The sequence below is a fragment of the Lontra canadensis genome, unplaced genomic scaffold (assembly GCF_010015895.1).
Source record: "Lontra canadensis isolate GAN:19392208 unplaced genomic scaffold, GSC_riverotter_1.0 scaffold12, whole genome shotgun sequence".
Classification (NCBI taxonomy): Eukaryota; Metazoa; Chordata; class Mammalia; order Carnivora; family Mustelidae; genus Lontra; species Lontra canadensis.
In genome coordinates, this window is record NW_022631006.1 from 29,484,793 (window position 1) to 29,501,830 (window position 17,038).

The 17,038-nt window shown below is 46.7% G+C and overlaps 2 protein-coding genes across 3 annotated transcripts; one reads left to right on the forward strand and one right to left on the reverse strand.

The window, feature by feature from the left end:
- Window positions 1–554: 554 nt before the first annotated feature.
- On the reverse strand, window positions 555–16,201 carry RNASE13 (ribonuclease A family member 13 (inactive)). 2 transcript variants are annotated; one of them, XM_032857002.1, is made up of 5 exons: window positions 16,076–16,201; window positions 7,285–7,294; window positions 4,353–4,399; window positions 2,168–2,711; window positions 555–1,995 (listed from the first exon to the last, which is right to left on the reverse strand). In XM_032857002.1, exon 5 carries the CDS (start codon window positions 1,985–1,987, stop codon window positions 1,526–1,528), a length of 462 nt encoding a protein of 153 aa, XP_032712893.1. In that variant the 5' UTR covers window positions 1,988–1,995; window positions 2,168–2,711; window positions 4,353–4,399; window positions 7,285–7,294; window positions 16,076–16,201; the 3' UTR covers window positions 555–1,525. The 2 variants fall into 2 exon arrangements, with proteins under 2 accessions (XP_032712893.1, XP_032712894.1); XM_032857003.1 differs by lacking the exons at window positions 4,353–4,399; window positions 7,285–7,294; window positions 16,076–16,201 and adding an exon at window positions 4,548–4,694 and having other exon boundaries at window positions 2,270–2,711.
- LOC116867340 (ribonuclease 7-like) lies at window positions 11,222–11,690 on the forward strand. The gene is given in 2 exon segments (XM_032857001.1): window positions 11,222–11,595; window positions 11,597–11,690. Coding segments are annotated over 2 exon segments (468 nt in total).
- Window positions 16,202–17,038: the final 837 nt, after the last annotated feature.

A 17,038-nucleotide genomic window follows, 5' to 3' on the forward strand; every position in this document is an offset into this window, starting at 1 on the left:
TTTGTTGGAGAAATAGAAACTAGCTAAAATGGGCCAAGAACTTACTCAGGTTGACTACTATTACGAATGTGTTTGAGCTGGGGGGATGAGAAAAATCTATTTTTAACAACGAGCCCAGAATTGAGTTTTACCCCACCCAACCTCCATCGCAGTACATATGGAACAGAAGATCCCACTCACTGCTAAGGGTAACCCAGGAAGACAACCAGAGGTGGGTGGCCTCTAGGACTCCAAGAGTAGGAGTTCTGGTGTGCTGAGGAAAAAGGAATTAAATCAGAACTGATTTGGATGTGTTTTTATATTTTTATTTTGAAATGACTATAGAGTCACAGAAAGATGCAAAAATAGTACAGAGAGGTCCCACATACCCTTCATCCCAGTTTCTTTTTTTTTTAAGATTTTATTTATTTATTTGACAGAGATTGACCCAGGAAGTGAGGGAACACACAAGCAGGTGGAGTGGGAGTGGGAGAGGGAGAAGCAGGCTTCCCACAGAGCAGGGAGCCCGACACAGAGCTTGATCCCAGGACCCTGGGATCATGTCTTGAGTGGAAGGCAGATGCTTAATGACTGAGCCACCAAGGCACCCCTCCTTTACCCCAGTTTCACCCAATGGTTATGTCTTACATTACTCAGATGTGGTTTTAAAACCTCCCATGACTACAGCCAGGCTCACCTCAGCTCTGTCCTGTCAGCGGCAGATCTTGGATTTGGTGGGGAGATGTATCAGGAGAAGCTTTTGGAAGGAAAGGGATGCGGTAATCTTGGGGAGAACAGGTCAGAGAAGGTAATTTGAAACTCCAGTGAGTCACAGTGAGAAGGGTGGAAGGAAAAAGGGTCAGAGAAAGGAAGACAGGGTGACTATAGGAGGTTGGGAATGTCAGAGAGAGACTACCCTGGGCTCTGTGGTAGAGGAGAAAGGAAAGAACAGGTGATGAGGAGAGAAAATCAATGATTTCACAGAGAGGAACAGACTGGGAACTAAGAGGGTTTCTGAAGAAGTGAGGCTAGAATGAGTCTAAGGGTCTCAGGGAGGTCCCTGAAGCTAGAGGTACCTACTGTGTAGGTGAGTGAGTGGAGAGTCCCAAGGGAGATGGGGAAAGCTAAGAAGAGAAGGCTGGTGGGGATGGGAAGTTGAGACATGGAGCTGGGTGCCTGTTGCCATGGTGTGAGCTGAGGCTCTGGGCCTCCATCCAGGATTCAGGATCTGGCCCAGTGGATGGATAGTCACTGCCAACTGGACACAGTCAGCTTCTTGGGTGGGTAAGACTGTCTGTGGGAGAGGGAGGATGGTAGGGGAAGAAAGGAGGTAAACAAGTTGGAAAGAGGCTACAAGGCTGTATAACTTTGCATGGTGACTGAAGCTCAAGACATTTGTCCTACCTTCCTTGTCTCTTGGGAGGGGATCCTGCCTGTCTGTGAAGTCAGGAAGGAAGCCTTATACCAGGGATCAGAAGTTAGGGAGTAGGGTCAGGCTTGTGTGCAGTGGCAGTAGGGGGTGGTTCAGAAAGAAAACCTTCCTTTCCTAGTAGAGGCCAATGATGCCTATCGGTTCAGCATCAATCTTCCCAGAACAGAGCAGGTAGAGCCTTTGGTTGGTTAGGGTGTCATTATAGTGGCAGCTCGTGGGCGGTTGTCTAGAGACCAGAGAGCAGATCGTGACAGGGATGGCATCCTTTGTGAGTGTGCAGTATTCATTGTAATTCTCACAGAAGCTGTCACTGTACTTGCAGAACCCATTGATTTCTCTCCAGGGGGCATGCACCATGTAATGAATTTGGGGGCAATACCAACTCCATTTTCTGCCCCGCACATAGGCCATGAGACCATTACAATAGCCCCGGAAGCCCTTTGGGTAGCTAACCCGGGGATAGTCGATGTGTAACAGGTGGAAGTTCCTGACAGCGATCTGCACCTTGATGTCTTCAACCAGAGCTGGTCCTAGAACAAACTGGAGAAACACAAGCCGAGCCACAGATGGTGCCATTCCTCCTGCTGGTAGAGTGAAGTGGTTAGAAGCAGAGGTGGGTCTAGAGTGGCTAGATTGCCCCTTCCCAGAGCCTCCAGCATTTCCCCATCCTTCCCCATGTGCCTTCCCCTATAACCTAACAGCTCGGCTCTACTTCAGAGATATCCAAACCAGGTCCTAGAGAGAGGAGACACTTACCCAAGTTCACCCAGCTGGTCGGTCACCTTCAGCCACTCCCCCAACTCCTTTCGTCCACCCCGGGGCCTCAGCTTCACCCAGTCTGTGAACTGTAACACTTACAGAATAAGAAGTCCAACCAGTCCTTGGGTGAGCAACTCTTCCAGATTATCTCTGGCTCTGGTCAAACTTTCTGGTAAAAATTGCAAAGCAGACAGAAGGAACAGGCTGAACTACTATTCTCTGACTGCTCTGGAGAAAGGACAGGAGCTGGAAGACCAGCGGGGCAGGAGCAGGAATTCTTCTTGCCTGAGGCCAAAGGCTGCCCAAAGGTGAGAAGGAACTAAAGGGCTCTCTGGACAAAGACCAGTCTGGGAGGAGGGAGTGTTTCCTGAGTTTGAGGAGCCGCTGTGCTGAGGGGGTTGGATGGGTGGGAGGATAGAGACATTGCTGTCTGGTTTCCTCCTTTCTGCTGTCATCAGAACACTTAGTTCCAGCTCCTTGCCAGAAGGCTCAAAGTTCTTGGGTTTTCTTTGATGTTTTCTCCGGTCTGTAGGCCATGCTCCTATGGAAAGGTGAGAAGGAAAGCACTGTCATGTTTCTGAGGAACAAAGTGCTGCTTATTCCTGACACTCGGAGAACAGAGGGTCTACCACTCATCCCACTCACCCTTGACCCGGAGGCCACACATGCACACAAGGGCCGCCCACTAGAGTGCTGGCTTGAGAATCAGAGACCTCATTGTGGACCCCCACAGTCCCCATCATCACCTCCACACTGGTCTCAATTACACTATTAGCCAACTCTCTTACCTACAACCTCGGGCCCTATCAGGGTCCAAGCACTCCCAGAAACCTATGCATGTTGACCCTGAAGCTTCCAATTTATCAGGTGGGATTAGACAGCACAGCCTGAACATGAGGAAATGTGGGCCCCCTGAGCCCAGAGGATCAGATTCTTATTGGAGTTTGTCTTAACTCTCTTTGTCAACACTTGCTGCTGCTTGAGAACTAAAGAGCCTGCCAGCCATGGCCCTTGACTTCCACAGGCCTCTCCGCCTTGCCTCCCTGCAGCGTGTTCTCTGGGTATTGGGCTTCATCGTAGGACAGCCTGCCATCCTTGTCCTGGAGAATGGAGCTCGGAGTTCGAACAAAGACCCCCAAGTGTTCCAAGGCCAATGTGTAGTCTGGGGGTGGTGCAAAGTGCTGGAGGCACTGGGGATACTGGGTTGCTCTTCCTGACAGCATTAACTGGAGTCCAACACTGAACCCATTCCCCTCACAATTTGCTTCTTTTCCCGTGTTGTCTGTCTCCCATTTCCTTGGTTACCTATGCAAGAAATCTGTGATCTTAGATCCTTGCCCCTCCCTTATTCCACCTGTGGGGAGGCAGTGGCTGCAAGGTGGCCAAGAGCAAGGCTTTTGAGTCAGACCAGAAATCCTGGCTGAATCCTGCCTCTGCTACTTACAGTCTGTGTATCACCAATGAAAGTCTGCTAAATAAATAAATAAATAAATAACACTGTAAGTTGCAGTTTCTTCATCTAGTAATGCGGGTAATATTTTATACATCATAGCAGTATTAGAATTCATTACGATATATATCAAGAGATTTTAGCCCAGTGCCTGGCACCTGGTGAGTACTTAATATGATCATGAGTCCATTAGTCACGCAGCCCTGACATCTAAGACTGTTCCTGAAACTGTCCCTTCCATCCCTGTGTCTTTCCCTGCTCAGGCTCCCCCCTCTCTGCATCACATGCGCTCCAACTCCAGTAAAGCTCTACACCTCACAGGACAGAAGACTCCCCATGACCCGACCCCCACCATGTCTCCAACTACATCACCATCCATGACTGTTTCCCCATTTGTGCCACCCTCCACCTCATCCTGGCTTATGCCACCTCCTTTACCCAGGATGCTGTTCCTTACCTCCTACCGCTCTTACCCCCATCACCTCCACTGAGCTAGTTCATGTGAAGACTCAACCTGGAAATCCTGTTTAAAAAGCTTCTGCTTGGAAGACCACCCTCTGGGAGGTGTGCACAGCCAAACAAGTGAATGTGAAGCCCACACACAGCCCGGTTGCTCATCTGTATCCTTCAGGCTGGGTCTGTAGGCCAACACGGAGTGGGAGACTTGCAACGAACTGCCTGAGCCTGGCCGACTCAAGTGTTGGTTTTGAGGAAGTCTACTATTGTTCCCACCTCAAAGCATGCCTCCTCTTGCCTATTTTCTCAAGGCTGCAGCTTCCCTGAAAAGAGGAAGGGGCTTTTCATGAAAGGCTCCTGTTCTTCCTCTTCCTTCATTCGCTCCCCGCCTACCACCTGGACGCACAGTTACAGAAATGAAACAGCCCTTCATAGAGGAAAGAGTTCAAGACTTGACATCAGATAACTTACTGAAATTTTGCTTCCTCATCTATGAAATGGGATGAATACTTTCCTTACCTCATGAGGCTGCAAGAAGAAAGTGAGATGGTCAAGATGAACATGACTTTCAACTATCACACGGTATATAAACAATGTATAATTAGATATGATCTTCTGGGTTCTACACCAACTAGTTTTTTCCCCCAACTCAATACCAGCAAAGCCTCTTTTATTTCCCAGATGATCCGAGTGACCTTCCTCATCCCAGCTCTGCCTCCTCTGACACCTGACTTAAAATTCATCTTCATGAAGCTTTCTATTACTAGCCATGCCCTGTGTCGATTACCTTAAAAAAAAATTTTTAATTAATATTTTAAAGTTGTTAAATACCACCTGAAAAGCACTATGACAAATGCTGGGGGCAGTATAAAGGTAAATAAAACAGCTCCAGTCCAGATTACATGTATAATTCAGCAAGAAAGATGCACATATAAGCATATGTTAGAAAGGCCTGAGCACAGGACAAGGAAAGGTGCTCTGTGTGCGACGGGCCTTCAGGTTCCAGACTGCAACTTTGGTGGCCTGGCCTTTAAAATCCTATCTTTGGGGTGCCTGGGTGGCTCAGTGGGTTAAAGCCTCTGCCTTCGGCTTGCCTCATGATCCCAGGGTCCTGGTATCGAGCCCAGAATCATCGGGCTCTCTGCTCAGCAGGGAGCCTGCTTCCCCCTCTCTCTCTGCCTACCTGTGATCTCTGTCTGTCAAATAAATAAGTAAAATCTTTAAAAATAAATGAATAGGGCGCCTGGGTGGCTCAGTGGGTTAAGCCGCTGCCTTCGGCTCAGGTCATGATCTCAGGGTCCTGGGATCGAGTCCCGAATCGGGCTCTCTGCTCAGCAGGGGGCCTGCTTCTCACTCTCTCTCTCTTTCTCTCTCTCTGCCTGCCTCTCTCTACTTGTGATCTCTCTCTGTCAAATCAATAAATAAAATCTTTAAAAAATAATAAATAAAAATAAAAATAAAAATAAATGAATAAAATAAAATCCTATCTTTGATAGGATTTTGATTGATCCATAGCATTGCTGCTTTCATGCTAACATCCTTGTCATGGTTTCATCTGTTCCTGAAGCCTGAGATTTGTGAAATTTATTGCCTCATTACACTGGGCTTTACATACACAAGAATTACTCTAGAGATGAAGAAGCTAAGTTTGAGAGAGTAGTTTGCTCAAGGTCATATGTTCTCAAAGGGGGCAAGGGTGGGCAATTTGGTCATGTTGGGGTGGTCACAACTGGGAGGGACTACTGGCATCTAGTGGGTAGAGGCCGGGGATGCCATTGAACATCCAACATTGCTCAAGGCAGCTCCGGCAACAAAGAATTATCTAGACCAAATGTAAACAGTGCTGAGGTTGAGAAACCCTGGTCTGGGGCACCTGGCTGGCTCAGTCAGAAGAGCATGCGACTCTTGATCTCAGGGTCTTGAGTTCAAGATCCACGCTTGGTGCAGAGACTACTAAAAAAACAATAAATAAATATACTTTAAAAAAACAAAAAGAAAAGAAACCCTGGTCTAATAAGTGAATCAGATTTCCTAACAAAGGCAGAATTACTTATGCCTTATATATTGAAAAGGGTTGGCAAATCTCCAGAACTTAGTAATATTTTTGTTAGATTTTACTTTTAGTAGTGATGGTTTTTCTACCAGCGAGAAGAGCACTGAATGTTCACCACTGAAATGAGAGTTTTTGAGTTGTTTTTCTTGTAAGGGTGACCCTCTGCCTGTAGGCCTCTACACATTGTCTCCCTCCTTCCCTCCCCAGTGAAAAGCATTTCCAGAACAAATAGCTAACCTTCCGGTGCAGGAGTGATTCCCTGTGATTGAGGGGAACCCCAAGATTTTGCCCAGAGTGAGCTTACCACAATCTCAGCAAGGTCACTTTTTGCCCTGTCCAACCGAAATTGATCCAACCAGCATAGTGTGTCATGGGCAGTTCCTGGGCCGTCCTTGAACCCAAAGGATTGCTTCATGCAGCTCAGCCTTCTTGTCATGACTTCACCTCAAGCCCAGGATTGAAGTCCAGGAGCTGCACTGTCAGATCCTCCATTTGCTAACCAGTGCTGAGGGTGCTGGTGGTCCCACCTGGGACTGGGATCATTTAGGGGCATAATGAATGCCTTCTAACCCAAAAGTTGAATCAGTTAAGGATCATTTATATGCAAGGCACTAAGCTATTCCTGTGGAAAGTGGGAAAGAAGTATAATATAGATGATCCGTGGCACTAAGCTATCCCTGTGGAAAGTGGGAAAGAAGTATAATATAGATGATCCGTGTCTTGTGAAGATTAGATAGTCTAAGTTGAAGGAAAATAATAAATATATATGAAGAAATAACCAATGATTCAAGACAGAAAATTATACATCTTGAAGACAGAACTGTAGGAATTTAGAGGTGAAGAAATCCCTCTGAATTGGGAGGATTGGAGCAAATTTTCTGTGTGAGGGGCAGGTCATCCTGGGACCTTGGGATGGATCTCAAGGTATGGTTAAGAGTTGAGTAGAGATGAAGAGGATTATGAAAGATATGCTTAAGAAAATAGAGAAAACCAGCTTGGCTAGAATTGAGGCGCCTCAGTGGAAGAAAAGTCAGAGACAAAGTTCAAAAGATGGGTTTGCCAAATTGTGGCAGACCTTGAATATCAGGCTAAGGAATATGAATTTTATTCTGTAGATAAAGGGGGAGCTGACAGTGGCTTCTGAGATAGAGTGACCTAATGAGGCCTTTCAACCCCAGAGTAGGTCCCCCTCTCCTACATCCTGGCTTGTCTAAAGGAGTTGGTCTGGGAGCCAAGGATTCCAACCTTCTGTCACTGCCATCTCCTCCAGACCCGCAGCTGTTCCAGGAAAGGTCATGAGAATTCAAAGACCCAGAGCAAGTCTCGCATCTGACCCCAACTTGCTGTTTGTTTCACTTTCTCTGTCTACAGAAATGAGCCCATTACCTTTATTTATCCTAGGAGCAACAAAATTAAGATAACAGAATTTGGATCTGCTCCTGCTTGGAGGGAAACTCTCATGGGCTTTCCATCGGTATCCAGAGGCTGTGTGGAACTCCGGAAGCGAGAGAGGCTGGCCTCTGAAGGGTGGGCGCCAGTCCAGGCCTGGCCCTCCTCTCAGCCAGCTCCCCTCACCCCTCTCAGTGCAGGCCAGAGGAAGCAGCAGCTGTTGTCCTGTGGGGAAGACAGGCAGAGGTCCACCTGGCGCTGCTGGGATTTTCACAACACCCGCCCCAGTGACTTTAAACTCACACACACGCACACGCACAGGCATGCACGCTTCCATGCATGGGCATGGGAGTAGCCTGGCAGGGATTGGGCCGAGAGCTATGACTATGGCCATAGAACGAGGAGGCGAGCATAGCTACCTCATCTCCCCGGATAGAGGCTGCTTGTGAGAGGACCTTTCTTCCCTCCTGTCCTCTCCCCCCATTTTGTCTTCTTGCTCACCCCTTTCTAATTTTTCTCTTTTCCCCTCTGCCAGACTCTCTGATCAGTCCTTGGCCTGATGCCTGACCTCTTTTGTTCTCCCTAATCTTGTCCCCCCTTCCTCCATCTTTTCCTCTTAGTCCTTACACGGGGTGAAGGAAAACTGGCAAAATTATCCTCCCAAGTGCAAAGTGAAGCGGATCTTGGAACCAAGAGAGTTGGGGCAAATCAATCAATAAACAAAATCACCTGCCTTATCCAAATACTGAGGCAAAATAAGGGTTTCAGCTCAAGTTGTAAAGGTGGTAGTTTCAACTCTTTAATTTTTGTATGCAAACCTATATCTTTACTCTCTCTCTCCTTTGGCCTGAGACAGGAGGGTAGTGTTTGACTTCCACACACCACTCAAGCCGGCTTCTGGAGAATTCGTGGTAATGGGCTTGAAGAGCAAACTGGGATAATTATAATGACAGGAAAACACAAGAGCACAGGGCAGTGCAAGTCGTGGTTTGGAAACATCTCACTCTAGAATAATGAGAAGTGAGGAGTCCTGGCTAAGAATTCAAATGAGCTCCTGGCCTCCCGCTCCCTCCCCTGAGCCGGGCCTCCTCGTCCAGGGCAGGACAGGCCTGTGCTGATCCGCATTCTGTCCACAGTCTGCTTTAAACCATGGATTTTATTTCCAAACATTTGCATCTCTACAGCAGCAGAGACATAATTCTCCATCCTGAAGTCCAAACAGCAGAGATTCAGGGTCCTTAACAAAGCAGCAAATGCTGTTCCCACAGCCAAGGCCTCCCCCAGAAGCTGAGGAGCCAGAGGCCTGTGGGAACTTGCTCCTGGTTCTCTGTCCCCATCTAGCGGTGCTTGCCACCTCCAACATCGTTTTTTCTTCCAAAAATCATACTCCGTATGCCATCTGCTAAAACGATGTCCTCTGGCCTCAAAAACGAATACCTTCTCTTCCCGACTCAAACTTCTGACTTCTGGACCAGAACACAAACTTTACAATACAGACCACTTTTAAGATTGTTTGTATTTATTTGAGAGAGAGCAAAAACGAGAGAGATCACAGAGGGAGTCTGCTTCTCCCTGCTGAGCAGAGAGCGTGATGACATGGGCGTCCATCCCAGAACCCTGAGATGGTGACCCGAACCGAACGCAGACATGTAACCGACTGAGCCATCCAGGCGCCCACTCAAGACCATCTCTGTGGCTTTGCTCCAGTTACAATCTACACAACAGCCTTTCACTCCTCTGCTTAGAATGGCCTCCCACCCTCAGGGACCCTCCCCAGTGTGTGTGAAGTCAAAGTCACAGTCTTTGCTGGTCTCAGAGGCTCTCCACGATCTGGCCTCTCAGCTCTGTTCAATGTGGACCCTTCTTCCCCACAAGTTCACGTTCTCAAATTCACATCCTTGTCCCAGAAGGGCCCCCTTTAATGCCCCTATTCAAAAATCACTGCCTACCAACCTCCCTCTTTTCCTACCCCTGTCCTTAGCAGTTATCACTTCAAGTAAAGGGTATATTTATTTTTCACTATCTTTCTCCTGATGGAACGTAAGCTCCACCAAGGTAGGGATTTTTGTCTCTTTCATTCACTGATCTATCCCAAGCACCTCAGCACATGATAGGCGCTTGAGAAACATTTGTTTACTGACTGCATAGGTGAACCTAAACCTGGTGTTCTGAGATCACCTATTACTTACAGGTGAGTCCTGAAAACAAAAGAACTGTTCATCTCAGTTTTCCAGATCTTCCCACCCACAGAGTATGATACTTCTAATCCTCAGTGTCTTGATTCTTCTGAGTACCATATGCCAAGCTCACTCGAGCCCCCAGAGCAGTGCCAACTCGGGCTCTCCGCACACCTATGACTACTGCAAGGTACAGGGCACACAAGAGCAAGACCTAAGGCAGAATGAAGCAACCACCACCCCCAACAGCATTTCCGAATTTGGACAGTGTTTAAGTTTTGCCAATCTCAATGAAGTAGGGAGGAAGAGAGTAAAGGATGAAAGGTGTTGGGAGCCTTCACCAGGTAAAGCCAGGTGGCCCTGCTCAGCCACCTGGTACTCCTGACACTGAGGAGTGACCAGAGGAGTAAATCACTGCAGAATAGCTGAGTTGGGGTGGTGCTGGGCATCGGGACTGTGATGATTCGTCTGCTTCCCTGTCTTCTCCATCTCCTCCAAAAGATAAGCAGGAAGACCTGATGACAAGAAATCATACCAAGCAATATTCGAGGCTATTCCCTCTGTACCTCAGGTTAGAGAAAAAGCTATTCTTACCACCACAGGGATTGGCTCTTCCCAGAATCATGAGCCAGAGATGTCTATAGGAGATAAATGGCAGTTCTCCCCGAAATGCATTTTGGGGTCGACACCTGGGTCCGGTGCTTTAGTAGAGTCACTGAAACCATGTGGCCAGGGGCCAAATCTAGTCTTGGAGTGTGGGGAGTGACGTTTCCTCATTGCTGAACCTGTTCAGGCAGGTACACTAGCTCCATAGGTATCCACTTACTTGGGACATCTAGGTGGAAAGGCACATATGTTTGATTAATTTCCTGATCCCCAACTGCACCCCAGTCTGCCCCAAACAGAAGCAACATAGCTCAGGCCAGCTCTTAAAGAGTCAAAAGGCAAGTGATCTGAGGCCAGTGGCAGGTAAGGGCATCCTCAGCCCCAGAGCAAGAGCCGCCATGCAAGGACTCAGCGAGGAGGTGCAGACTGTGGAGGGACCTGGGTGAGGAGAAAGGACAGAGAAGGGACGGGTTCTGATGCAGGTGAGCGATGTGACAGACAAAGGAGGAGAGGATAAGGACACACAGAGGGGAGAGAAGAGAGTGAGGTGGGGGATGGAGACATAGAATGGGGATACAGGGGGACATGGGGTGGTTTCATGGAGAGGATGAGACACAGAGCAAGGGAGAAGGACACAAGGGGGATGGGGCTTGAAGAAGAAGCGATAGAACAAAGAGTAGGAGACAAAAAGGACAGGATGGGGGAAGACAGGCATATGGGGTGAGGGGGATGTGGTCACAGTGGGTGAGGAGGGCGAACAGAGCAGGAAGAAGGGATGGGACACAGAGGGAGGGGAGAAGGAGACTTAGGGGAGAGAAATGGTGATGAGATAGAACACAGACAGAAAGACCAATTTCTCACCACCTGCTGTCTGTCCCCAGCAACCCCAGCCCTCCATCCCGACTGCTTCCCTACAAGAGATGGCAGCTGCCAGAACAGGGTCCTGCCCTCTGCTGCTGCCCTTGCTGCCGTGGCTGTGGGTGCCTAAGGATCCATTCAGGGCCAAGCCCATCAACATGACCTCGGCTCTGCAGTTTGAAATTCAGCATGTGCAGCCCAGGCCCCAGGGATGCAACACGGCAATGGGCAAGGTCAACAAGTACACAAAACATTGCAAACCCTTCAACACCTTCCTGCATCAAACCTTCTCCAGTGTGGCCGCCACCTATCACACCCCCATGGTAGCCTGCAAGAAGGGTCGAAGAAACTGCCACCAGAGCAAAAACCGCGTCTCGCTGAGCGCATGTGAACTCACCTCAAGGAAGTACCCAGGGTGCAGATACAAAGAGAGGAGAGGTTGCTTCTTACATTGTGGCCTGTGACCCTCCTGAGAAAGGGGACTCTAGGAAATTCAAGCTGCTTCCTGTGCACTTGGACAAAACCCTTTAGGTTTTCGGCCTTCCTCCCTCTCATGCTATACCTGACTTCCCTCTCTGGGCCTCTAGGCCACTCCTCATATGCCCACAGGTTATCTTCCCCCTCTTCCTAGCTTAGGGCCCTTCCTAGCTCAGTCTCTTCTAAGAGGGCTGAGCTCCAGAAGAGATGGCCTTTCTTCTTTCTGTGGCTCTTTTCCCAGGAGCTTATACCCCAAACGAGGGACTGAGCAAGCTAGGAGTATGGGTTCCCTGGTTTATGCCTTGGACCTCTCTCTCCTGACCCATCTTTTCACAGCAGCATGACAAGAGGAGGAAATGAAAGGACAAGGAGGGTATGAAATTTATGGACAGAGCTGTTCCTGTTCCTGAACTAGGAATCTTCCAAAACTAACATGCTGGTGACATGACCTATGTGTGGAGAGATGGCTGGAAAGAAAGAAAATGAAGTACCACTCCATGTTTATACTATATAAATTTTAGGTTTTTTGTGGCGTTGCCACATGAGTCCCTTGGGAAATAGACTCAAGAGGGATAATGGGCTTTCTTTGGGGGAGGAAATGGAGCTTTCAGAAAGTGCAATTAATTGAAGAGCTTGTCAAATTGGTTAGTAGCAGAACCTGGACTGGAACCTAGATCTCCTTACTCTAAATACAGAGCACTTTATGCTTGTCCCTTGGGCAAAAAAGGAGAGACCTAGGCAGAGACAAGAGAACTGGGTAAGAGTTCACCCATGAAGAAATGTACCTTGAGAGCTCTGAGGAGCCAGTTGCCCTGTGTACGCTGCAATCAAGGTCACTAGCCCTCTAGCCAAGAGCTGTTTATGAGGTGTTCCAGGGATCTTAATTCATTCTCTTTCTGCCTCTCTAATTGGCCTCCCCCTTCTCTAGCCCACTGCTCTTCCGACCTGGGCCCCGGGCCTGGCTCTGGCTAGATCCCTTTGGCCTGAAAGCATAGGGTCAGGGGAGTGTCCCAGCTTCATCCCCCTGTTCCAGGATCACATTTCCCTTGACCTCAAGGGACTTCCGTGGCCCAGAGCCTGCTGGTCACAAACAGGTTGGTGGGAGCTGCCAGAGCTTCCTTCCTCTGATAATGATCTGTCCTGCCTCGGTGCTTCCCTGGCTCCCCATTCTGGCAGTCTGCCCAGGCCGGAGGGCTTGAGATGTGGAAATGCCATCTCCCAGTCCCCCTGGGCTGCAGACACCATTGCTCTGTCTCTAGTGAGTAGAACTGGAGAAGCTATGGCCTTACCTTGGGTCTATTGTGAGGTGCCCACGTCCCAGCCCACCTCCATTGCCTGCAGTCCTGACCATCACTAACCCCTTCTTTCTTTCCTTTATTTCAGCCCCAGACAAACTGCACGATGCCCCATGCCTGTCCTACTTCACCGTCCAGTTACCTTGGTAGACCTTCCCTTCCGAGTTGGGGCGTCTGTTCTCTTTCTGTCCCTCCCGGACACCGCCAGTGCTCCCTTACTCCTTACCAGAGTCAGAGCCAGTTTGGAGCCAGATAAAATTGGGTGTAAATCTTGGTTGGCTCCGTCTTCCTGGCTCTGTGACCTGGAGTAAAGGAATGAACCTCTCTGAGGCTGTATTTTCGTACAGTGAAATTGCAGGAGTAATCCCACCTACCCAACAGGATTGCAGGAAGATTTAGAAATGACTTCTATGTAGCCTTAATCAGCCCGTGGCACTGGTGAGCATCTAATAATGATCACTGGTAGCACCAGATAGTAGTCTAGTCATATTTACCTTGGCAAGCATGCAGATTAAGGCAAATACCCCACTCAGTTTTCCTTGAAGGCTTTCTCCTGCTAGAGTGATGTTCTTGAGTAGGCTAGAGGACAAGTCTGCAAGCAAAGTCTAGCTAGGTGGGCTGAGTGGTTTGAGAGGAGGAGAGAAGGTAGGGAGGGGATGGTCAAAGAAAAAGCCGAACATTGAACAATTCAAGCAGAATGTGGGGCCAATACATTGATGAGCCTTGAAGTAGAGATGCACTACATACACAATTTAGCCAAATGCCAAATGACTGAGTGTAAATCTACATGTCCTATGGTCGTTACACTCTACATTTATCACTCTAAATAGATGGTTTTGACTGAGATGCCTAGAAAAGCAAGATACTTAGGGGTATTGATTTTTCTTTATTCTTTTTATTGTAACTTTTTATATATTTGTGTACACATAAATTGTATAAATTGATATTTATCACATATAAATATAAATTATATATATTGATATTTTTTCTTATGGATATTATGGTTTTGAAGACACCCTCCACACAAAATTTTGAAGTGGCTAAAATGATGCTTTATTGCGTACTCTCAAAATGAGAATTCCCAAATAAAACTTTTTCTTGAAAGATTCATTACCTAAATAATATTAAGTAACTAAAACTTCAGCGTAATTCAAAAGTAATTTGTGGTGATGGAGTTCAGAATAATGGTAGCCTGGGGAGCACTAACTGGGAAGGGGTAAGAGGTAAGCTGGAAATGTTCTTTCTTGGTCTGGTTATGTTTACTTTGTCAGAAAACCCCTTGAGCTGTATGCTTAAGGTTTGTGTACTTGACTGTATGTAAGTCATACCTCAAAAAAAATCCTCATGAATGTATAGTTCTTAAGAATTATTTTATTTAACATGATAAATCTAAATATACCAATCAATTCTATAATGACTATGATATCATGGAATCATAGAAGTAAGATACAATCCAATTTCTGTTGTTATGCCTTATAACATTTCTGGAATGTAATAGTACTTATGCTGTTTATTAAATTGTTATAAATACTTTTGGATCAAAAAGTATATAAGGATCTTTTTAAAGTTATCCAGCTAATACACTATCTCCTACTTTATATTAGGTCAACTAATTTTCCTATATTATATGACAATTCTTCATTGTTTTGTATATAATATAGGCTTTGACAACCATTATTATAGCATTTTTCTTTTTCCTTTTTTTAAGATTTTATTTATTTATTTGAGAGAGAGAGAGAGAACCTGAACAGGGTGAGGGCCAGAGAGAGAAGCAGACTCCCTGCTGAACAGGGAAAAGCAGGGCTTGATCCTGTACTCCAGGATCATGATCTGAGCCAAAGGCAGACACTTAACTGACTGAGCCACCCAGGTACCCCTAGACAATTTTTCTTAAAATAATAAATGTGCATTTATACTTCTACTGACTGATAGAATTTCAACATTTTAGGTTACATCTAGAGTGCTCACTAATATTTGAAAGTGATTCAGATATTAACAATGAATCCAAATGACTTGCCTTGTTCTCATTACTGATGCTTTAACTGATTGACAGTCACCCACTCCTTCACATGACCTTGATCAAAACCAAGTTGATAGATGCCAAGAATACTGCTGAAATAAGCATTTGGTTATTCAGCTTTCCAAAGGTCAAATGTGAGGTCCAAAGTAAGTAACAGGCTTGGGCCAATTGTCAGGGCTGGCTGAAGCTTGATGTATTCCTACCTGAAACTTGAAGGATGGGGAAAGGAGGGTGATTAGTTACTAAACCCTTCTGTTTCTGGGGGTAGGAGTTGGAGAGGGGAGGAGGGTGTGCAGGGGAACATGCCCAGCCTTGTGTAGGTTCCTTTAAAGAAAATTGTTTCAACCTGGACCTGAGGAGCAGTATGGAGCGCCTGGGTGGCTCAGTCGGTTAAGTATCTGACTCTCGATTTCTTCTCAGGTCATGATCTCAGAGTCTTGAGAAGGAGCCCCATGTCAGGCTCTGGGATCTGCTCTGGGCATGAAACCTGCTTAAGATTCTCTCTCTTCCTCTCCCTCTGCCCCACCCACCTGCTCACTTGTGTGTGCTCTGTCTTGAAAGAGAGAAAGAAAGAAAGAAAGAAAGAAAGAAAGAAAGAAAGAAAGAAAGAAAGAAAAGAAAAGAAAAGAAATGGAGTCCAGTAAAGAAAATAATGCAAGAACTGGTACTAGAGCTCACTCACCTTCCTATAAGTGAGAACAGAGGTACATTAGGTAGGAGACTCTTTTACATGACCCTGGTTTCCCAAAGTCTCCATACTCTGAAGCAAATAACCCATAGACAAGAAGGCCAGTTGAATCAATGTGAGAAGTGTCCCGATCTCAAGGGCAGAACGTGGGAAGAGGAAATGCCCTTGAGATGAGGACCTTTCTCCACACATTGATTCATAGTGTCAATGACCCAATTGATAGTATCCATGGCTCTAGGAGATAACCCCAGTGCTATGGCAGCAAAAAACATACCAATAGCAATAACATTCAGGGACCCTTTCCTTTGAGAGAACCTTGGCCCATTCTATGCTCCTGCATGACTGAGCTTCCAAAAGGACTTTGAAGATTTTTTATTTTCTCTTTTTTTATTATTTTTATTTTTCATGATTTTCTCTTTTATAGGTCTTCACCTACCCCATCCCACCGTGGAAGATAGAAAGAAGAGCAGGTACAGCTCTTGCCAGGATGTTTGCCTGTGCTGGGCTCCAAAGCAGTCAGGCTGGGAGCACCATGACACCACAGGAGCATGAGAAAACATCACTAATAGGGCTATGGAACATAATAGAACTATGAAGCCCATAGTTCCCAAGAGCAGAACTAAAGAAAGATGTCTACCCATAAATACACATTATGATGGAAAATCCTCATCTATATAAAGGTAACCTACTTCATAGGAGTATCAGGTAGATTAAATGTGACAATATATTTTAAGCATTTAGTACAGTGGCTGGCCTATAGGAAAAGTTCAAGAGGTGTAATCATTTATATTTATTGCTGCGGTGTCAAATGTCAAGTGACCAAACCTGTGATGGATGGAACAGGCCTGACTTCCGTGACAGAAGAACAAAGGATTTCAACAGAGGCCAAACTCCTCCTTAGCCTCCCTTTGCCAAAAGTAGTCCCTAGCCAAGAGTGGATAAAGTAAGGCTCAAGTTCAGACAAAAAGGACAATATGCATTATCGCTCTAGGTAAAGTAATTTGGAGTGGGGTGGGGGTAGGGGGCAAGCTCCAATTGGAGCGAAAAAGGGGGGCATTGAGTATTTCTGTTCAGACTAGTTAAGGGTTGTTTTTTTTCCCCCCAGCTCTACCCTCCATGAATCAAAAGATGTAAAAAGAAGGCAGAGGATTTAGGGCCACTAATGTTTGAGGGTGTCCTCTACTCCAGCTCCTCTCTAAAGGGTTCATGTATCATAGTAATTAATGGCGAGAGGGCTCTAGTAACGTTTCCAACTTCCCCTCCTGACATCTAAGTCCGTCCTCAGGTGACCTTACTATGCCCTTGCCTCCATCGTGAACCCTCACATCCTTCCCACTCCCAGATTCAGCTCCCTTTCCTACTTTGTCTTCCATCACTCAAAATTGCCACCAGGACCCAT

Coding starts and splice junctions, on each gene's coding strand:
- RNASE13 (XM_032857002.1), bottom strand. CDS start 1,987: ATGGCACCATCTGTGGCTCGGCTTGTGTTTCTCCAGTTTGTTCTAGGA.